Source organism: Artemia sp. Qi Xiang Cuo, chromosome 14 (assembly GCF_049724085.1).
Source record: "Artemia sp. Qi Xiang Cuo chromosome 14, ASM4972408v1, whole genome shotgun sequence".
NCBI lineage: Eukaryota > Metazoa > Arthropoda > Branchiopoda > Anostraca > Artemiidae > Artemia > Artemia sp. Qi Xiang Cuo.
This window is the reverse complement of record NC_142807.1, coordinates 15,649,409-15,670,511: the sequence shown is the minus strand read 5'-3', so window position 1 is coordinate 15,670,511 and position 21,103 is coordinate 15,649,409. Positions and strand designations below refer to the sequence as shown.

General features: G+C 35.1%; 1 protein-coding gene across 3 annotated transcripts in view; it reads left to right on the top strand.

Annotated features, from left to right (window-relative positions):
* LOC148944197 (uncharacterized) overlaps positions 1 to 21,103 on the top strand; it is a 167,097-nt gene extending 145,994 nt beyond the window's left edge. For all 3 annotated transcript variants that reach the window (XM_089100607.1, XM_089100605.1, XM_089100606.1), the window contains one exon: positions 17,598 to 21,103. In XM_089100607.1, the coding sequence (XP_088956733.1) occupies positions 17,598 to 17,966 (369 nt within the window). In that variant the 3' untranslated portion in view covers positions 17,967 to 21,103. The remainder of the gene's footprint in view (positions 1 to 17,597) is intronic.

Genomic DNA, 21,103 nt, shown 5'->3' with positions numbered 1-21,103 from the left:
TTCATAGAATTGATTCAGGATAGCACAGAGTAGCAATAAGGTCTTTTGAAAAATTATTAGTGAATGTTTATTTTCAATAATAAATAATCTTGTAATTATCATTAGGGAATTTAACATTTATTTTCATATGTCACTAGTGTTATATTTACTAATAGGTATAGTAGGATATAGAGGAGGGCTTTTGATTTCTCCCGCATCAGACAAATAAGTATATATTATCGTTTAAATTACTTTTTTAAACTTTTTTAAACAAAAATTTTGTGCAGTGAGTTATGCGTGCCACACGGAATATAAAGTGTGTCATGGATGGCATAGTGTGGCGGAAGTGTGTCATGCTTGGTGGAACAAGACAATTTAGATTAAATAAGAACACTAGTTTATTCTAGGTTTATTCTAGGAACCCTCGTGTTTTTTTGTCTGAGGAATGTACTTTCTTTGTTGTCATTAATTAGTTCAGTTCAGTACAGTTCATTTTATTTAACATCAAAATACATTTAACTAATATGCCAATACCCGCCCCAAGAAAGATACCAAAAAGCACTTGCGACTGGGCGGGTACATACAACTCATTTACTAATTAATGATTAACTATAAACAAAAAAAAACTTAATAATAATAATAATAAAAAAAAAATCAATTTCTCATCAAAAAAAAAAAACTATGAACCTTGACCTAACAAATATTTTTTCAATTTATTTTTAAATAACCCAGCCGCCCGGGTGCTCAGCCGCCCGAATGCTCTCCGGAATAGAGTTCCACACATTAGGTCCTGAAAATCTAGTATGGAAGCCGGCCCTGGTTCCACTTCTGTTCGGAACAATGAAATCACTAGCATGACGAGTTTCATAATGGTGCAAAGACCTATTGTCATTAAAATAATCACGAAAAGTCAAGGCCATTTTTAAACTTAAGCTCAGCAGATACAGATAGATATGCTCGTATAAACTTCGGAGAGGGCTCATTTGATTTGAAATTGAAAGTTCTTGTTTACTTTTTAAGAGTCAAAAGAGATCGGAGGGCCACTAGCTCCCCCCCCCCCCCTTTTCTACGCCCTAAATGCATAAGATAAAAATTTTGAGATTGACATATTGTTAAAAATAGTTCAAAGTTCTGCCGGGGGTAGGCGTTGTAAGTTATGCCCTGGGGGCATATATGGTTGCTATGGATGGGATGCTCGTATAAAATTCCTAGAGGGCTCATTTGATTTGGAATTGAAAGTTATAATTCACTTTTTAAGAGTCAAAAGTGATTGGAGGGTAGCTAGCCTCCCCCCACACTCCATTTATTTTTTTTCCCTGAGGTACTTCATATAGAAGGGGTCGTCGTTTAACTTCAAAGGGGGCTCATTCGATTGGAAATGGAGATTTTTAGTGGCCTTTTTAAAAGTCAAAAGTAATCAGAGGGCAACTGCCCCCCCCCCCAAGCCCTTTTTCCCCAAATACATCTGATAAAAAGTTGGAGGTAGCAATTTTTTTAAAAATAGTTCAAAGATCATATAAAAAAAACTCTTTTACGTATGGTAATTTCGTTAAAAATAATTCAAAGTTCAGATAAGAAAAAAATTCTCTGTCGACACCCCCCCCCCCTCCCCGGGCTATATCAAACTATATGGAAATAGTTTGATTCTTTAACCAAGGTTGTGCTCGATTTGGAATCTGTGATCCCAGGAACAGTAAGGAAACATAGTTTTCAATTCTTCTCATATAATTTGTGTTGAAGAATAGATTTATTTAATTAGAGTTGCCTTATAACATTATTACTAATTTATGCTCCTTGCTTGGAAGCAAAACAGCGTCATCTATAATAATTCTTAATAGCGGATTTAAGAGTGCGTTCATATTATGATATATATATACAGAGTCTTTGAATAGCGAATTTTACCTACAATTAAGTGAAGATCTGGTGCTGGAGTTAAGAAACGTCTTCAGGACACGGTTCTCTGTTGTTCAAAATTAAAATACCCACCATTAACCAAAATTTCCAGTATCTCTACAACGCCAAACAATAACAACTTTAAGTACTTTTCTTCCACATCGAAATCATTCCTGTTTCATTCACCTAAGGTACACCGCTTCTACGCAGGCCTACATCGGAGCGTCATCTGGAGGTCAAAGCACAAATCAGTATTTTATTGTATTAGCGGGATTTAGGGTTTTTTTTGGGAGGAAAACGAGCAGAAGAGGGGAGAGCACCTGCTGTAACGGTCGGAGAGGTACCTGCCGGGTCCTTTGACTCTTAAATTCTTGGGACTAGGTAGTGGGGCTCAATGCTTCCCTCGTTTTCCTTGACGTAAAAGCTCCAAAGAATTTCTCCCGTGCGCAGGGTTGCCGGTGACCATTTTGAAATTTTTGCTGAGCGACGTTGCCGGTGAATATTTTACGAGCGACTTCTTCCTTGGCCAAGATGACCACTCCAAAAAAATTGGTCTGGAATGCTGTACTGAACTATGTGCTAAGATCAATGCTCAGTGGTGTACCAAAAGATGAGATAGCTAAGACGTGCACCGACTTCTTTGGGAAAGAATCGATCAAGGCGGCTAAAATCCTCATCTACTCTATTGTTCATCCAAACGTACGCCCCTCCATAAAACCTATTGAAAGTGAAAATGTTCTCGACATAATGAAAATGTTAAAAGAATGTGATTTGAAAAGTGTGGAGCTACCGACTTTTGTTATTGCCAAGCCCCAAGAAGTCCCTTCTTGCGGTAGCCAAATCAGCGCATTTGTTAATAAAAACATTAACGAGATAAATACTAAGTTAGATTCACTGATTGCCCGAAATAAGGACTCAACAACGCTTAGCCTACCATCACAGGCACCGACAGGTTCCACCTATGCTGTCATTCTTAAGAAGCCGGCAAACCCGCCACCTTCCGCTGCTGGGAGAAAAGCTTTTATTGACAAACTATGTAACAACGATTCAAGCATAACAGATCATGTTGGTGAGCTGAAGCAAACCCAAACTGAATGGCGTATAAACCTGAAAGACAAACAAGCGGCCTAAAAACTGAGTGTTGCTATTCTAAACGGTGATAATGCGACTTTGGACCCCAAAATGAAAACTCCTACCTTTTCTGGTATAGCTAAACTTGTACCCACAGAAATTGATGCTGATACTCTATTAGCCGTGGTCCCGAATTGTGTTAAAGCAGAGCAAATCCGAGCAACCAGGTCCTTCAAACTGCAGTTTTCCCTTAAAAGTGATCTGCAACATGCAATGCGGAACCCGCCCTTGATAGGATACGAAAGAATTCATATTGATGAGTTTATTAATGTCCCACGCCGTTGCTTCAACTGTCAAAACTATGGACACCTAGCGTCGAAATGTGAAAACTCTAAACGTTGCACTAGATATGGCGAAGAAAGGCATGTTTCTAAAAAAGAGAATCCTTGCAAAAATCCTATTTGGTGCGTACTTTGCAAATCCGATAAGCACCCCTGTTATAGCATCCGTTGTCCCGAAGTCCTCAAAGTAATGAAGAAACTGCAATAACAAGAGCCACCATTTCATCTCTTAAAGTAACATCTTGGAATATGAACGGAAATCTGCGTGATAAGGTGCCAATTATAAAACAATTTGCCAATGATCATGACATAGTTTGCATACAAGAACACTTCTTAAGCAAGGATAGTTTGGATTGTATCAAGTTCTCTGACAAGCATCGGTTCTTTATTAGAGAAGCGAAATCAAGCTGTAGAGGAAGGCCATCTGGAGGCATTGCTATTGTAATTAAAGATCACATCTTCGCCAAACTTGTCGAGCAGCAAGACAGTTTTATCGCAGTGGACGTCTATGGTATTGTTCTGATCTTTGTTTACCTTCCTACTAATTACAAGACTGATCGATCAGAGAGAACATTCAACCTATCCTGTGAGAAACTTGCTAAATGTGAGTTGAGAATAAAGCACTTGGGTCATGAATATTTAATTACTTGCGACTTAAACTGCGACCTTACTGACACTGAAAGTCCCAGAACACAAATAGCCTTAGGAGTCTTACCAGATGGCTTCAAGGTTGTGGATAAAGATATAAACTTCGGTTATTGTCATAACAGTGGCTCAGTATCTAATCTAAACCATGTTGTTACATCATTCAGTTTCCAGGATGAATTTTTGTTGGCATTAATAGGTGGTCCACTTAGAGATGACTTACCTATATCCTTGAGTTTTTCTTGCCCGTTCTCTGAAGTAAAAAAAAGCGCAGCTCCAAAGCTCAAAGTTGTGCAAGATTGGAAGCTCGATGATGTTGCGTTCCAACAGTATCAACAAGTGTGTAATAGCATTCTTGAAAAGATCCAAGTCCCTTTCCCGCTACTGATGTCCAACAGTGACATCCCGGTCGAAGAGCAGAAACTTCTGTTGAACATTTACTCTGCCTCAATATGCCATGCCCTTCGGTGTGCTGAATCAGCAGCCGTACCCTCTCGAAAAGCTCGAGTAAACACTGAAATTAGAGGATGGTCCGCTAACCTAAATTTAACAGAAGCATGCCAGACTGCAAAGTTCTGGTTTCGCCAAGATCTGGGCAAGTCTGGAAAGTGAAGAATCATACTAAACGTGCCTTTGCCAAAGCCTTGTCTAAGCACCGTAGACATAATTGACAAATACAGCAAGAAAAGCAAGTCCGATCCCAAATTCTTTTGGCGGAAATTAGTGAAGCCCTAAGAATCGACCTTTGAGGCCCTTCTAATAAAAGAGGCCTGGAATAGTTACTTCACCGATCAGTTCAAAAGTCCCGACCAAGCGCTACGGAATTCTTACCGGAGTGAGCTAGATGAAATGCTAAAGTTGTCAATAGAGAACATGGTAGTTAATAGAAGTGTAATACGTGAATGCCTGAAAAAGCTAAAAAAGAAACTTTTGAGAGGCTTCGATAAAATTTGTGGCCAGCATTTACTCTATGGTAGTGAACAACTTCTTGAACATGTATCATTATTATTCCAAATTATCGTTACCAGAGGTATCGTCCCGGATACCTTTTGCATTGGTGTAACAACACCTATTCTCAAACCAGGGAAGCCTCCCTCCCAGTGCTCTTCATATAGGCCCATTTCTGTGTCGACGACACTATGTAAACTATTTGAGCTTCTTATTCGTGACGAAATTAGAAGCAATGGCTTGGTTCCCTCAGGCCAGTTTGGGTTCCAGCGATTACTTTGATGTGAACAAACCCTTTACTCGCTGGAGCCTATACTGACTGACGCTGAGACGAACAACAATTCCTTAGTTTTAGCAGCCCATGATCTTGCCCGTGCTTTCGATTCGTCTATCCACGAACATATTTTACTCTCTGCAGCAGAGAGAGGCGTAGAAAATTCGGTCATCGGACCCCTTGATTCAATGTATAGTAATCTTCGTGTTAGGATAAAGTGTCCTGGTTGGGATTGTGATGTGCTTTTAGAAATTGATATACCAGTGAATAAGGGTATGAGGCAAGGAGCAGTAAATTCACCAGATTTATTCAATAATTCCGTAATCGAAGTACAACATGAAGCACCAACAACGTGTATTTTATGTGGAATTAATTTGTCGCTCATAGGTTATGCCGACGGCATTTTAAACATTAGTAGAACCCTAAATGGAATAAAGAGTTGTTTTAGTGCATCAAAGGTAGAATATGTTCGTGTCGGCCATACATTTAATCCATCGAAAACTGAATTGTTATTTTTCAATTATAAAGTGTCGGCTGAGGAAATATGCATTATGCTAGATAATACGGAGATCAAACCTGTTTTATCTCTTGCTTACCTTGTAGTCCCGATTGGTGTGTCACTCAAGGACACACGCGTACTTATTATCGCCGATACCCTTAGAAAAGTTCGTTCTGCATATGGAAAGCTTGTCCTGAGCAAGGCGAGATTTAGTCGTGATATTTTAGCCCGATTGTATAATGCATTTGTTTTACCGAGTTTTCTCTACATCTCTCCGTTTTGGAGTTGCTTCACACAGACAGAGAAGAAAAAGTTGCGTACGATTTATTTTAAATACGCTAAGTATCTGCTTGGACTACAACCATGGTCCAAAAACTGGTATTTGATCAGTAGATTTGGATTGATAGACCCTGCCTTGGCAGTTCCTGCCAGAGTAGCGAGTTTTCATAAAAAGTTCATGACTCTAGGTCATCCTTGGGTAAATCTTCAGGGACAGAATTGAGTTGAATGTGTTATTTGAATGTCGATGTTGCGGACCCTTTTCATTTTTTATATTCGTGTTACACCGTACTTTTTTGTTTGTCTTTTCTTTTTCTTTTTGCATTTTTTTCACTTTTTTATACTCTGCCGCCCATTGTATATTTTACAGTTTTGGCAGGTAATAAATCTATATTATTATTATTATATTATATGGTTCTTATGGAAGTTATGCTCGTATAAACTTCAGAGAGGGTTCATTTGAATGGAAATTAAAATTTGTAGTTCATTTTCTCAGAGTGAAAAAAGATTAGAGGGCAACTAGCCCCTCCCGCCCTCCACGCCTTTGGGTGTATCGGATGGATAAACCCATCCGATGAAATTTCAGGTGACTATTTTGTTAAAAATAGTTCAACCATCATATATTAAAACTCGAGGGTCGACGCAACCCCCCTGGGCCTAGGGATAGGCGTTGTAAGTTATACTCTGGGGATATATATGGGTCTTATAGAAGGGATACTCGTATAAACTTCAGAGAGGGCTCATTTGATTGAAAATAGAAAATTCTAATTCAGTTTTAAAAAGTCAAAAGAGACTTAAGCTTAATCTAGTCCCCCCACGCCCTTTTTCCCCAAACCCATCCGATAAAACTTTTGAGATAGCCATTTTTTTAAAAATAGTTCAAACATCAGATTAAAAAAACTCCGAGGTTGACACAAACCCATTTTTTTCACTTTGATATTGTTACTTTGATATCAGTTTTGTTACTTTGATGAATATTTGATTTTTTTTTAAGTTTGATTTTGAAATAAGGAATTTTTAAAAACTTGAAATTTTTTGCAATCAAAAACGAACAAAAATTAATTTAAAAAAAATTTTCCAAAAAAATAGGTTTTTAAAATAAATTTAAAGGAACTTTTAAAATTAATATAATTATATAAAATTACATTTAAAATTTAAAAATAAACACGACCAGAAATTACTATTAAAGAATAAATGAAACCCAAAACGAACAGAAGTTAAATAAACAATCATAGCAAAAACATACAACAAGTAATAATATAAACTAATAAATAGATCTTAAAGCGAGTAATGCTTAGACTGAATATGAATATCAAGCTTAAAACGAAAAAAAAAATCCTGTTGAAGCATAAATGAAACTTAAAACGAACTGAAATTAAATAAACAATCAATGCAAACAAACATAGAGTAGATATTAATGTAAATTAATAAATAAATCTTAAAACGAGGGAAACAAATTGAATATGCAAATCAAGCTTGAAACGAACAAAAATCACCACAAACAAGATTTTGGGTGTGACCCCCTTCTCTCTTTGTAATAGTCTAAAACCTACTGCGTCATTGGAGCTTTACTGAAAACTATATGCGTCTTTAACAATCTTGGAAACTATTAACAACATAAAACTGAATATTTGATGTATAATGATATTAATTTTTGAAAGATCCATCAGTTCAAGAATTTATTTCACTGTAATTGTATATTTATTTTCAATGCTGTAATAACTGGAAAAGAAAATATTCGTTATGTTACCCGTTATCAGTTAAGCGCCAATGAAGCAGAAGGGTTTTGGTTGTTATTCATAGTTAGGAAAGGAGGCAGTATCCAAACACTTGTTTGTAGGAAAACTCTATTCGTCTTTAACAACTTTAAAAAGAGCTAATGTATTAAAATGAACATTTTTTGTATAATGATATTAATTGCTGAAAGCTCATCAGTTCAAAATGTTACTATAATTTTAAGGTTTATTTTCAATATTAAGTACAAAAGAAAATGTTTGTCATAAAATTGGTTTTCAGTAAAGCGCCAATGATATCGAGGGCTAGCTGCCCTCGGATCTCTTTTGACTATTAAAAAGTGAGCTCGAACTTTAAATATCCAATTAAATGACCCCTCTCTGAAGTTTATACGAGCATCCCTTTCTTACGAACAATATATGCCCCAGGGCATAACTTACAACGCCTGCCCCCCGGGCCCTGGGGGGTTGTGACGACACCTGAGTTTTTGTTATCTGACGTTTGAGAAATTTTTTAGTTAATGGCTATTTCAAATTTTTATTGGATGCATTTGGGAAAAGGGGGCGGGGGGGGGGTCTATTTGCCCTCCAATCTCTTTTGACTCTAAAAAACTTAACTAGAACTTTCAATTTCCAATCAAATGAGCCATATCTGAGTTTTTTACGAGCATCCCTTCAATATGAACCATATATTCCCCCAGGGCATAACTTACTACACCCGCTCTCGGGCCCTGGGGGGCTGTTTTGACCCCTGAGTTTTCGTTGTACGGTCTTTGAACTATTTAAAAAAAAAGCTATCTCAAAGTTCTTATCGGATGGGTTTAAGGAAAAAAGGACGTGAAGGGCGGGGGGGTGAAAAAGTGAACTAGAACTTTCAATTTCCAATTAAATGATCCCTCTTTGAAGTTAATACAAGCATATCTTCCATAAGGCCCATATATGCCCCCAGGGCATAACTTACAACGCCTGCCCCGGGCCCTGGTGGGTTGTATCGACACCGGAATTTTTGTTATATGATCTTTGAACTGTTTTTAACAAAATAGGTATCTTGAATTTTTTATTGGATGTATTTGGGGGGGGGGGGGCTGGTTACCCTCCAATATTTTTTTACACTTAAAAAGTGAACTAGAAATTTCAATTTCCAATCAAATGAGCCCTCTCTGAAGCATTCTTTCCATAAGAACCATATATTCCCCCAGGGCATAACTTATAACCCTTGCCCCTGAAGACTGTGGGGGGAGTGTCCTGCTCAAACATGTAATTTCCAGATCTTTCAACTACGTTGAATAAAATGGCTATATCAAAATTTTGATTGGATGTGTTTGGGGAAATGGTGGGCGTGGAAGGGGTGTCAATTGCCTTAGAATCACTTTCGACTATTAAAAAGGGAACTAGCCATTTAAATTTCCAATCGAATGAGCCCTTTTTGAAGTTTCTACGACGACGTTGTTTATACAAAACATTATATGCCCCCAGGGCATAACTTACAACCCTTGCCCTGAGGGCTGTGGGGGAGCTGTCATCCTCAAAGACCTAATTTCCAGAACTGAAAACTACGTTTAATAAAATGGCTTTCTCAAGGAGGGTGAAGGTGAAGGTGGGCGTGAGAGGGGGAGGGGGGGGTAGTTGCCCTCAAATTACTTTCAACTTAAAAAGAGAACTAGCCCTTTGAATTTCCAATCGAATGGGTCTTTTTGAAGTTTCTACGACAACGCCTTCTATAAAAACCTTATATGCCCCCAGGGTATTTTGATTGGATGTTTGGGGGAATGATGGGCGTTGGGGGGGCTAGTTACCCTCCAATCACTTCCGACTATTAAAAAGGGCACTAGCCCTTTGAATTTCTAGTCGAATGAGCCTTTTTTGAAGTTTCTACGACAACGCTTTCTATAAAAAACCTTATATGCCCCCTGGGCATAACTTAAAACCCTTGCCCTGAGGGTTGGGGGGAGTGTCCTCCTCAAAAATATATAGGCTATCTGGAAATCAACTACGCTGAATAAAATGGCTATCTCAAAATTTTTATTGGATGTGTTTGGGGGAATGATGGGCGTAGGGGGGGGGGGCTAGTCGCCCTCCAATTACCTTTTGATTTTTAAAAAGGGCACTAGCCCTTTGAATTTCAAATCGAATGAGCCTTTTTTGAATTTTCTACGACAACGCCTTCTATAAAAACCTTATATGCCCCCAGGGCATAACTTAAAACCCTTGCCCTGAGGGTTGTTGGGGACTGTCCTCCTCGAAAATATATTGTCTATTTGGAAATCAACTACACTATCTCAAAATTTTGATTGGATGTGTTTTGGGGACTGATGGGCGTTGGGGGGGGGCTTGTTGCCCTCCAGTCACTGTCGACTATTAAAAAGGGCACTAGAACTCCCGATTTCTAAACGAAAGAACCCCCTTTGAAGTTTCTACGACGACCCCTTCCATATGAAGTGCCTCTGGGAAAAAAAAATAATAATAATAATAAAACATTTGAGCCATATGGCCTTTACTATTCTTTGCCTTTACTTTATTATGATTTCGGGACCACGGTAAAAACCCCATAAATACTTCCAGGACATGTTAGGATTTCAAGGATAGAGGGTCGGGCCCCGACGCCCAAGAATTAAAATAATTACCTTTGTTTTTCGAAACTTTGTCCACTTTGTAGCTTTTTAAAGTAATGTTTTTATTCTTTTGAGAAAGGAGAGAGGAGAAGAATTCTAGTGGGTCTTGTATTCAGTTGGATTATGAATCATTTCCTCCAGATAAAAGAGACATTATTATTATTATTATTATTATTTCTAGTTCTTTATTAATTACTAAGTAAAGCCAAAAATAAAACAACTCAAAAGCTGTTCGAATTTCACTTTGAAGTGCCACGAAAAAGACAAAGAGAGATTATTATCGCATACCTCTGTGTTAAAAGCTTTAATTGCATTGGTGTTTTAGTAATTAAAATCTTGGTTATTAAAAGTTTGTTTAATTATTGAAATTAATTTAATTTTGTAATCAAAATCTAATTTGATAATCGAAATGTGATTTAGTGATGTAATAGCTTGGTTAATTAAAACCTTGGTTAATTTTAGTAATTAATTTAATTTGATGATTTTATTCTGGTAATTAAAATCTTATTTGGTAATCGAAACATAATTTGGCAATTCTGGTAATTAGTTTTATTTGGTAATTTTACTTTGGTAATTTTTAGCACACTTCCAACACTCTTGACATGCGCCACATTATTTCTCATATCAGTTGTACGTTATTTCTGAAAGTGGGCGTACCCTCGAAAATCTGTCAAGTCGTAAAAATAAAAAGGTCTGAGCAGGGGATGCCGGTAGGGTGGCCTCTCCTCCCCCCGGAAAACACCCTCCGGATAATACCTCCCCAGTAAATACTCCCCCCATCGTGGAAAAAAAGGTTCTCCAATTTGAGAATTTTATTTGAGTTTTGTTTTTATTTTCCGTAGGAGGAAGAAATTTTGGTACTTGTATATTATACGCCACTCACTCAAGTTTACGCTGCGTAAAACTCGAGAACAAACCGGTTTCTTTCAGCACAGCGTGAGACAAGACAAAGACAAGTGACAGAATAGATGGGAAATGTGTGCAAATTAGTAACGAAGAAACCGGTTTGTTTTCGAGTTTTACACAGCGTAAACTTGAGTGAGTGACATATAATACACAAGTACCGGAAATTTCTATGGAGAGATAGCCGGATTTCCTTGTATTATTTAAAAACGATCAGAAATTAAATTTAAAAAAAGTTTTCTCAACTGAAAATAAGGAGCAACATCGAAACTTAAAACAAAAAGAAATTATTACGCATATGAAAGGAGTTGTCCCTTCCACAAGACCTTGCTCTTTATGCTAAAATTTTGACTTTTTGCCTAATTCTTCAAGAACGATTCCTGAAACACAATAATCGTTTACTTACAATAACAAGCTATGTTTTAAACTTCTATAAAAAGAACTTTAGCGTAAAGAGCGAGGTCTTGAGAAGGAGGCAACCCCTTTCATATACGTAATAATTTCTGTTCGCTTTAAGGTTTGTTGTTGCTTCTGACTTTCAGTTGAAATACTTATTTCTTTATTTAATTATTTACAGATAGTATTTGTTAATGGGAAACGTACGGAACAATCTTTTTAAAGAAAAGTAAAGAGACTTATTAAACCAAAAATGAACAGAAATAAAGACAGAGAAAAAACAAAAAGATATAAATTATTTTTCTATGAAAAAGACTATGTAAAAAAAATGAACAGAAATTAATTTAAAAAAAGCTTTTTCCGCAAGACAAGTTTGCCAAAGAATAGTAAAGAGCCTCATCAAGCCAAGAATGAGCAAAAATACAGTCAAATAATCTTCCAAGCGTAAAACAACTACAAATCACTATCAGTAAATAAATGAAACTGAAACCTTATTTTCCACGGGGAAGGTGGTATTTTACAAGAGGGGGGGGGGTTCTGGGGGGTAAACGCCTAGAGCCGCCGTATGGTCCCGTAGCCATGATTTTAAGGCGAACTCTATTCAATCTGCGGGAAGAAATGAGACTATTGTATTGCAAAGTTTGGATATATATATATATATATATATATATATATATATATATATATATATATATATATATATATATATATATATATATATATATATATATATATATATATATATATATATATATATATATATATATATATATATATATATATATATATATATATATATATATATATATATATATATATATATATATATATATATATATATATATATATACATATATAATGGGGGCGTTAGGGGGCAGGAGAGTCAATTGGGGACAATGCCAACCGCCTTCCGCGATTTTGAACAATAACTTTTTTCGGGATTTCATTGAAAAATGTCTTTTTGGGGGAATTTTCATTCGAAAAAAATCGAGAAAGAAAAATTGCCGCCCTTGGTTTTGGAAAATATATTCCTCCCCCCTCCTGTACATAGTGCACGTATAGGAATGACATAAGTAAATATTTTTGTTTGTTTAAAAAAAGGTTGCAGAATTTTCTATAATAATACTCTACTGTTAAATAATAAGGAGCTAGGTGTCATCTTTTACGGCTCAAGAGGAAATGATTTGAAATTTGGAAAGAACAAAACGCATCGAGTGGAGTGTTGACATTCTACCTCACAAAGTAATCGACACGCATGAATTTACCACTAGATTATCTGTATCGGTTTTTCTAGTCCGGTTTTCCACATCTTTTTTTTTTCCTCCAAATATATAGGAGTTGCTGTTCATTTATGTTTTAATGTCTTTTCTCATTCTCAGTAGCTGGAAAACAAATTTTCTTTTAATCAAATTGACTGTTGCCACGTCTTAATCCCCCCCCAAAAAAAAACAAGGTATAGATAGATAGATGGATAGATCGTGTATTTCAAAAAGCCCAAGAGCCATATACACACAAAAAATATGAAACTAGAAAAATTACAACAGAGCAAATTACAAACACACATTAACATGAATACATAGCGAAAAATACCTTCTGGTAAAATACCAAGAAAAAAAATAACTTTAATTCCATATAATTAATAATAATTAATTGTAAAAACATTTCCTTCTTTTCAATCCCTTCTCTATGTACGCACCAATACGAAATATTGTGGTTGGATTACTACTTTGTAAGATATGTTGGTATAGTTCTGTTTTTTCTGCTGCCCTGTAATATTTATAGTATACAGCGTTTCCACCTTGAATATTTCAGGATTTCGAATGAAAATTGGTTTCCCTGAAATCTTCCCAAAAATTAACATGAACGAAAATGAATCATTTGTTTTTCATTTTAACGTCCATCTATTTAGGAATGTTAATTTTAGGGGGACTTTAAGGAATCCAGTTTTCTTTTGGGAATATTCGGGGAAACAGCAGAAAAATCGGGGATTGCGGAAACACGTATATAACATCCCACCTGCTGAATTACCCCGAATCTGGGTTGTTTTTTTCAAAATTCTCCCCCCCCCCCCGAAAATTGCGGTCTCTGAAATCTCATTGTAAGTTAACGTCCATAAATTCACAAACATTAAAATGAAATACAAATCGTTAATTGAACAAAATTAATGAACTGTATTTCGTTTTAACATTTATCTTTTTACAAACGTTATATTTGAGATTTTCTGCTTGCTTGTTGAACCCTAAGAAAAGATCTATCGCTTGCACCAGACATTACAACAATAAAACATTGGATAAATCCAACTGAACCATTATGCAACTTTACGTAAAAGGATGTGCCTTTAAAAGCGTTATAATCAGGGTTTATTTTAGATATGAACCTTCATAGTGTTGCAACTCTTATAATTGTTACAAAATTATTATTGCGAAAAAAATTGACCATGCTGTAAAAAACATGGTTTAAAATTGCGAAATAATCCCTAGGGACATAAATTTAAGCAAATCACTACTTTCCTGAAACAATCATTCTCCAAACGCATGCACAGTATATAATTTTTAATCATACCCTTTTTAAGTAAAATTTGTACAATATTACTCAACTATGTTCAAGGAATCACGCACATCCGAAAAAAAAGTTTATTAAATGTCTGAATCTAATATTTTTTGTCAGTCAAGTGGTTATTGTTTGGAAGGAGGGTAAGCAGAAGTTACCTTTGAAAAGAAAAATTTAGGGTAAAAGTTCTTAAAACCACTTTGAAACTAACCTAAATAATTAATTATCTCTTTCCTAAAGGGGCGTTGCTTCAATTGACCTCCCTCTTAGTGGACCAATATATAGCCCGCTTTCAGGCCCGTATCCTGGATTTTTGTTCAGGGCGGGGGGGGGGGGGGTACAGAAAAACTTTACAAAACGCAACCTAAATTTGTTTACATGTATTTTGATTACCTTTGTACAATTCGGACATAAGGTTTGGTGGGGGGGGTCAAACCGGGTACGCCCTCCCCCAGGATACAGCCCTGGCCCGGTTTGTATGTTTGTCATTATATTTTACAACAGCGCTATTCTTTTCTTCTTTATTATTCTAACAGCAAACGCTAATCAAGCGACGAGAAAAAAGAGCGCTATTGTAAACATGTCAATATATAAACTGAGCTGTATATTGTTTAACCATATAGGGGGGGGGGGGGGTGAAATTGAAGCCAGTGCCTTTAATAATTATATAAGTAAGTATTTAGGATAGTTTCAAGATTTTTAGGATTAGATTTTTAGATTTTAGTTTTAAGATTTTTTACGGGGGGTGGGGTGGTTCTTTCAAATGTTCCCAGGGTCTTGAGCATTGTCTTAAATTTTCTTTTCGAAATGTGCTCCTCGATCCAAACAACAATAGTCTAAGTATTTAGGAATGTTTGAAGTAGTTTTCAGTATTTTTAGGGTTTTCTTCAAACGGTCCTAAGTATTAACCAATTCAGTTTAGGCCTTCATGATATGAGTAAAGATTTTGCAGCGAAAGCTTTCTTTCCAAAGATTTTTAAAAGCACGAAAATGAGGTGTATTAGAAGACGTTTATGCCATTTGGGAAAATCGTAAATGTTGCTCTTATTTAAAAAAAACATGATTGAGAGTTGCGAAATCATCCCTTGGGGTATAAACTTAACCAATTAACTGCTTTCTTGAAGCAATCATTGTATAAATGCGTCCAGTATATAATTTTTAATCATAGCTTTTTTCAGACAAGTTTGTATAAATATTTGTGGTTAAGAATACACGTATATTCTAGTATCCTTGAAAAAGGTCTGAGAAATTTTAGTTTACAAAACTCAGGCTTAAATGAACTTCTACTCTCAGCCCGCGCCCCTGTGACACCAGAGCCCGGGTAATTTGACTCCTTTACTGAAGGACTGAACGTCATTTAAGTCTATATTATTGAGGCCTGAGGTCGTTATTCGCCAAAGCCCAGAGTGAGGAGGGGCAGAGGAGGCGCTCAAAACTCACGCAACAGATTTCTTTTCTAAAAAAGTCTTTAAATCAGGGTTGCCACTCCTAGAGATTAATCACTATTTATAGTGATTTTTATGTTGCCTAAGCGAGAAAATCACTAAATCAGCACATAAATAACAAGATAATTGAAGAAATTTGCTAAAAATCCTTAAAGTTTAGTGATTTTTTTTAACGCACCGCAACCCTGCTTTCAATGCATTTAGCACTGACCTGTGCGCAGAATTTTGTTTGGGGGGTAGAGGCCCATATTTGTAAAAAAAAAAAACACGCCAAAATAGTCAAATCATCAAAATAGGCAAATCAAGTAAAATCCTCAAAGCAAAATTGGAAAAAAAAAGCATAAATTATTTACTTAAACTAAAGATTTTATCTTGCGCAAAGTGAATTATTTGGTAATGTATTATTTTGAAAATGTTTTGCTCATTTATCGAAGAAATAGTTTTGTATTTATAAAACTTCCGGTGGGCCCATCAAATTTTGGGTCCCTAGGCCAAGTCTATTAGATTTGGATTATCTACCTCAGTTCTGCCCTAGGAATGAATTATGGATGGATGATAGATAGACTTATCTGTCAACAAATTAAATGACATATTTTTTTTTTTACAATCCTAAAAAGGGCTTATCCCAGATTTGCTTCTCAATTACTCGGACTATCTGTCTTGGCTTTTTCTAAAATTAGCCATGTGTTGATGCCTGCAAAATACTTGATTTTAATTCAAAATACTGCAAAATGCTAAATTTTGACTACTTGCCTATTAGACATTGTTTTTATACAATCCTAAAAAGGGCTTATCCCAGATTTGCTTCTCAATTACTTGGACAATCTGTCTTGGGTTTTTCTACAATTAGCCATGTCTTGATGACCACTGCAAAATACTTGATTTTAATTCAAAATACTAAATTTTGATTATTCGCCTATTAGAGATCATTTTTATTTCAATCCTAAAAAGGGTTTATCCCAGATTTGCTTCTCAATTACTCGGACTATCTGTTTTGGCTTTTTCTACAATTAGCCATGTCTTGATGCCTGCAAAATACTTAATATTAATTCTTGATTAGAATTGAAAATCAAGTATTTTACAGGCATCAAGACATGGCTAATTGTAGAAAATGCAAATCTGGGAACTAGTAATTCAAATGCCCTTGCGTGATATTTTGGCCTATTGAGATTACTGCGCAAATCTAGAAGTGAACACGCGTTTATTACCTGTCTTGACGAAAAAAAAAAAATATCTAAGGCTTCCTAGATATGGTCAAAAAATTTTTTGCGAAAAACCAAAATTGTTTTTCAAGAATTTCTGCAATAACGCGTAACACCCTCTAAAAACCCAAAAGTTCTTTAGTAGTTTAAAAACCAATTAAGATATAGGAGAAAAGTGAAGAAAATCCTAAAATTGAGAGAAATAAAAGAGATTTACAAGACAAATATGCAACTATTGCATATATCGTGATTTAAAGTTGTAATGAAAATTAAATTCTGTTTGCGGTAGTAACTTTTTCGGAGCAACCAAGATAAATTTTTGCGTATGTATTTAAAAAGCTACCTTTCTTTTGTCACATATTTGAGGTCATGTGTATCTAGCTTACCTTTTGCCGATACTTTCGCCAATTTATATATATATATATATATATATATATATATATATATATATATATATATATATATATATATAATTCCTTAACTTACAAAAGGAAATTCTGCTCCGTTTAATCGAAACAGAATTCACATTTTCTAATGACGCAATTTCTATCTCCAGCACAATACGGGAGAAATTACATGGTCTTTCTAAGTTCTCTGGCAAAGTAAGTGTGGGCTTTTTTTTACTTTTTTTAATTATTAGTTTTCGGATCTCTTTTCCAAGCTCTACAAGCTATGGTAACACCGTTCAATCAATTCTAAATAGTTTGGCCACACAAACTAGAATTAATAAGGAACGAGATGGGGCGATTCTTTAAGGTACTGTATCCTCTAAAGCTACCTTCTCTTTGTCTATGGTTATAGCGCTAATATATTAATATTTGTTTTAGGTGCGTTTCGCCACTGCTTCACTATTATCTACGGGTGCCTTCATCTCTAGGCCAGATTTTAGGTTTCGCTCATTCAATTGTGCCAGGCTTGTGCCTAATTCGAAAAATCCTGTGGTATGTAGACAATGCCTTAGCCTCTCGATAGACCCAAGAAAAGTTGACCCCATAAGAAGCCACGACTTCTCACACCAAAGCAACGTTTGTTCAAACAGTCACGAGGATAGGCTATCTCCATCAAGTGTGGATTACTCTCACCCGAAGAAGAAGATGAAAGACTTATATTCGGACGAAGTGGCAAAAAATCTTGACTCTAATTATGTTCAGCCAGAGCAGTCTGGTGTTATAGTGCCGAACTATTCCCCAAATTAAAGCCCTAACATGTGATTATTCAAACTGTTTTAACACAGAGGATGTATTGGTCGAAAAACCCACACTTTTATCTATTTCATTTTTTAATTTGCTGCTCTGTTTTTAGCTAATACGATGTTCGTTAGGGAGGGACCTAAGACCTATTAAGCTAAGGAGCCTGGGGTACTTCCGAACACAAATTTTGGGTTATACAAAAACATCCGAACTCCTTTGAATTTATTCAAACTAATTTCAAAGAAATACTTCAAAGCGTTTTATTGTTTACATTTAATTGAATAAATTAAGTTTTACTTCCATGTTTTAATTGATTAAACATGAAAATATGGAAAATATGTTTCCATGCTTTTTATTTCCAGTTCAGATGTAATTTGAGAATTTAATTTGAGCTTTACAGCACCTGAATTTTATATAATTTCCTTGGATATTTAATCATTATATAATTCCGTTTACGAATAACTTCTCATTCTTCCTTGTAAGTTTTTCGGCGATTTGAACGAATTCACAGACTAGTTTAAAGGTGTATTGACTGCCAATTTTTTTTCATTTTGTGAGATAGTAAGTGTCTTGTCTTTGCTAGTTAAATATTGTCCATCTGCATGAGAAGAGGTGCAACATATCTGATTGTCATGCTGAATCAATTGGTGGCATATAATCCTTCAATCAGTCAAATTCAAAAGGGGACAATTTTTAGTTTGTTTGATCTTTATTGTTATAACTTAGTACAACAGAAATGTCGAAATTATTTCGGCCCCACGGGGAAAAAGCGCAAAATAAAGGTGAATTATACGTATGACTGATTTTGTTGAAACTTCATATTTCAATGAGAAGGAAAAATAATACCTCAAGAATTTTTTTGTTTCATGTATTTTTCATATTGCCTTTCCTTAAATTCATTTTGAAAATAAAGCATTTTAGCTTTCTGTTTTACCGAATTCTAAATGTTCCTAGTTTTTGAATTTTGTAAAATTAAATCTCGAACGGCCCTTTAAATAATTTGTATAAAAAATTTTTTCTGCACTGCAGATTTTCACCCTCTTTGGAGGACGTATTCCCTTCATTAAATTTGTCACTATAACGATAATGTCATTATAACTTGTCCAAACTGAAAGTGAACAGAAATTATAACAAATAAGATTTGGACCCTACTCTAAAACATCAAGAAAACGAATTTTTAGACGGGTTTTTCACTTTTCTGTAATGTGTATGTATGTTTCCTGACTATATGTGTCCTCGTCCTCTATGTGTCTCCATATTGCACGGACAGGGCGGTATGATTTTGATTGTTTTCTTTTTCTCTGTTCATATATTGTATGTGATTATACGATTGTGCTGAGATAAGTTTGTGACTTTTTGATCCAGGACTTGATGTGATCTCTATTACTTTAGATGGCATTACTATCCTTTTAAGAAAGAGTGTCGTAAGGGCAAGATTATACATTTTTATTATAATATTTACAAAATTATATAGTATTTATTATCATCGCACCAAAAACGGCGCACTTGAACAATGACCTGAGCTCATGTTATGTTCTGTGGTCTATGGAATATTTTTCATAACTGGAAGGTTTTGTATTCTCGGTAATCTCTGTTATTTTAGATGGCATTACGTTCCTTTCAAGAAAGTGTCGGAAGGACAAAATTACATTTTTATCATAACACTTACAAATTACATAACATTTAATATCATTTTATTAAAGAAGGGTGCATTGGAACATTAACCTGAACTCATGTTATGTTCTGTGGTCTATGGAATATTTTTCATAACTGGAAGGTTTTGTATTCTCGGTAATCTCTGTTATTTTAGATGGCATTACGTTCCTTTCAAGAAAGTGTCGGAAGGACAAAATTACATTTTTATCATAACACTTACAAATTACATAACATTTAATATCATTTTATTAAAGAAGGGTGCATTGGAACATTAACCTGAACTCATGTTATGTTCTGTGGTCTATGGAATATTTTTCATAACTGGAAGGTTTTGTATTCTCGGTAATCTCTGTTATTTTAGATGGCATTACGTTCCTTTCAAGAAAGTGTCGGAAGGACAAAATTACATTTTTATCATAACACTTACAAATTACATAACATTTAATATCATTTTATTAAAGAAGGGTGCATTGGAACATTAACCTGAACTCATGTTATGTTCTGTGGTCTATGGAATATTTTTCATAACTGGAAGGTTTTGTATTCTCGGTAATCTCTGTTATTTTAGATGGCATTACGTTCCTTTCAAGAAAGTGTCGGAAGGACAAAATTACATTTTTATCATAACACTTACAAATTACATAACATTTAATATCATCATATTAAAGAAGGGTGCATTGGAACATTGACCTGAATTCATGTTATGTTCTTCGGTTAACGAAATATATTTCAAAACTGAAAGGTTCATGTTCTCTCTAGGGAACGTGATCTCTATTACTTTGGATAGATGGCATTACTTCCCTTTCTAGAAAGTGTCGCAATGGCAAAATCATACATTCTTATTATAATTAAGTGACAATATTTACAAAATTATTTGATATTTAATGTAATCACGCTAAAAAAGACAGCGCTTGAGCATTAACCTTAATTCACTTTATGTTCTGGGGTCTATAAAACCCAAATTAACTGGAAGGCTAAAGCTCTGTGATTTTAAGTTAGATTTTGTACATAGATAAATAACAAAACACGGAGATAAAGCGAATTCTATCCTAATAGATTCTACAGCCCTTGAGCGTTGATACTGCAAAAAAAGTCTCAAAAAGTGGATAATTTCTTCAGGGACAGGCGGGAGTAGTGCCATGATAGATCCTATGATAGTGCTGCCACTAACTAGCTATATAAACAAAAATGAATAATTAAGAGGTGAATATTTTTAGTGACATTTAGACACATTTTTGGTTATGATTTTAATTTGGTGATGGACAAAAAAGAAAAAAAAGAAAATAATACATAATGGTTTACAAACTACTGTCGAGGCTTTCATCTTTTTCATATTTATTTACCCGTTTAGTCGCAAAAAGCACTCAAGTCCTCTATTTTTACTTTAGCGTTTCGACATATTAACTTTTCTTTATTTTAATCTAAAGAGCTTGTTGATCAGTTAAATTAAAAGTTTTTTTAACTGAAAGTAAGCAGCAACATTAAAA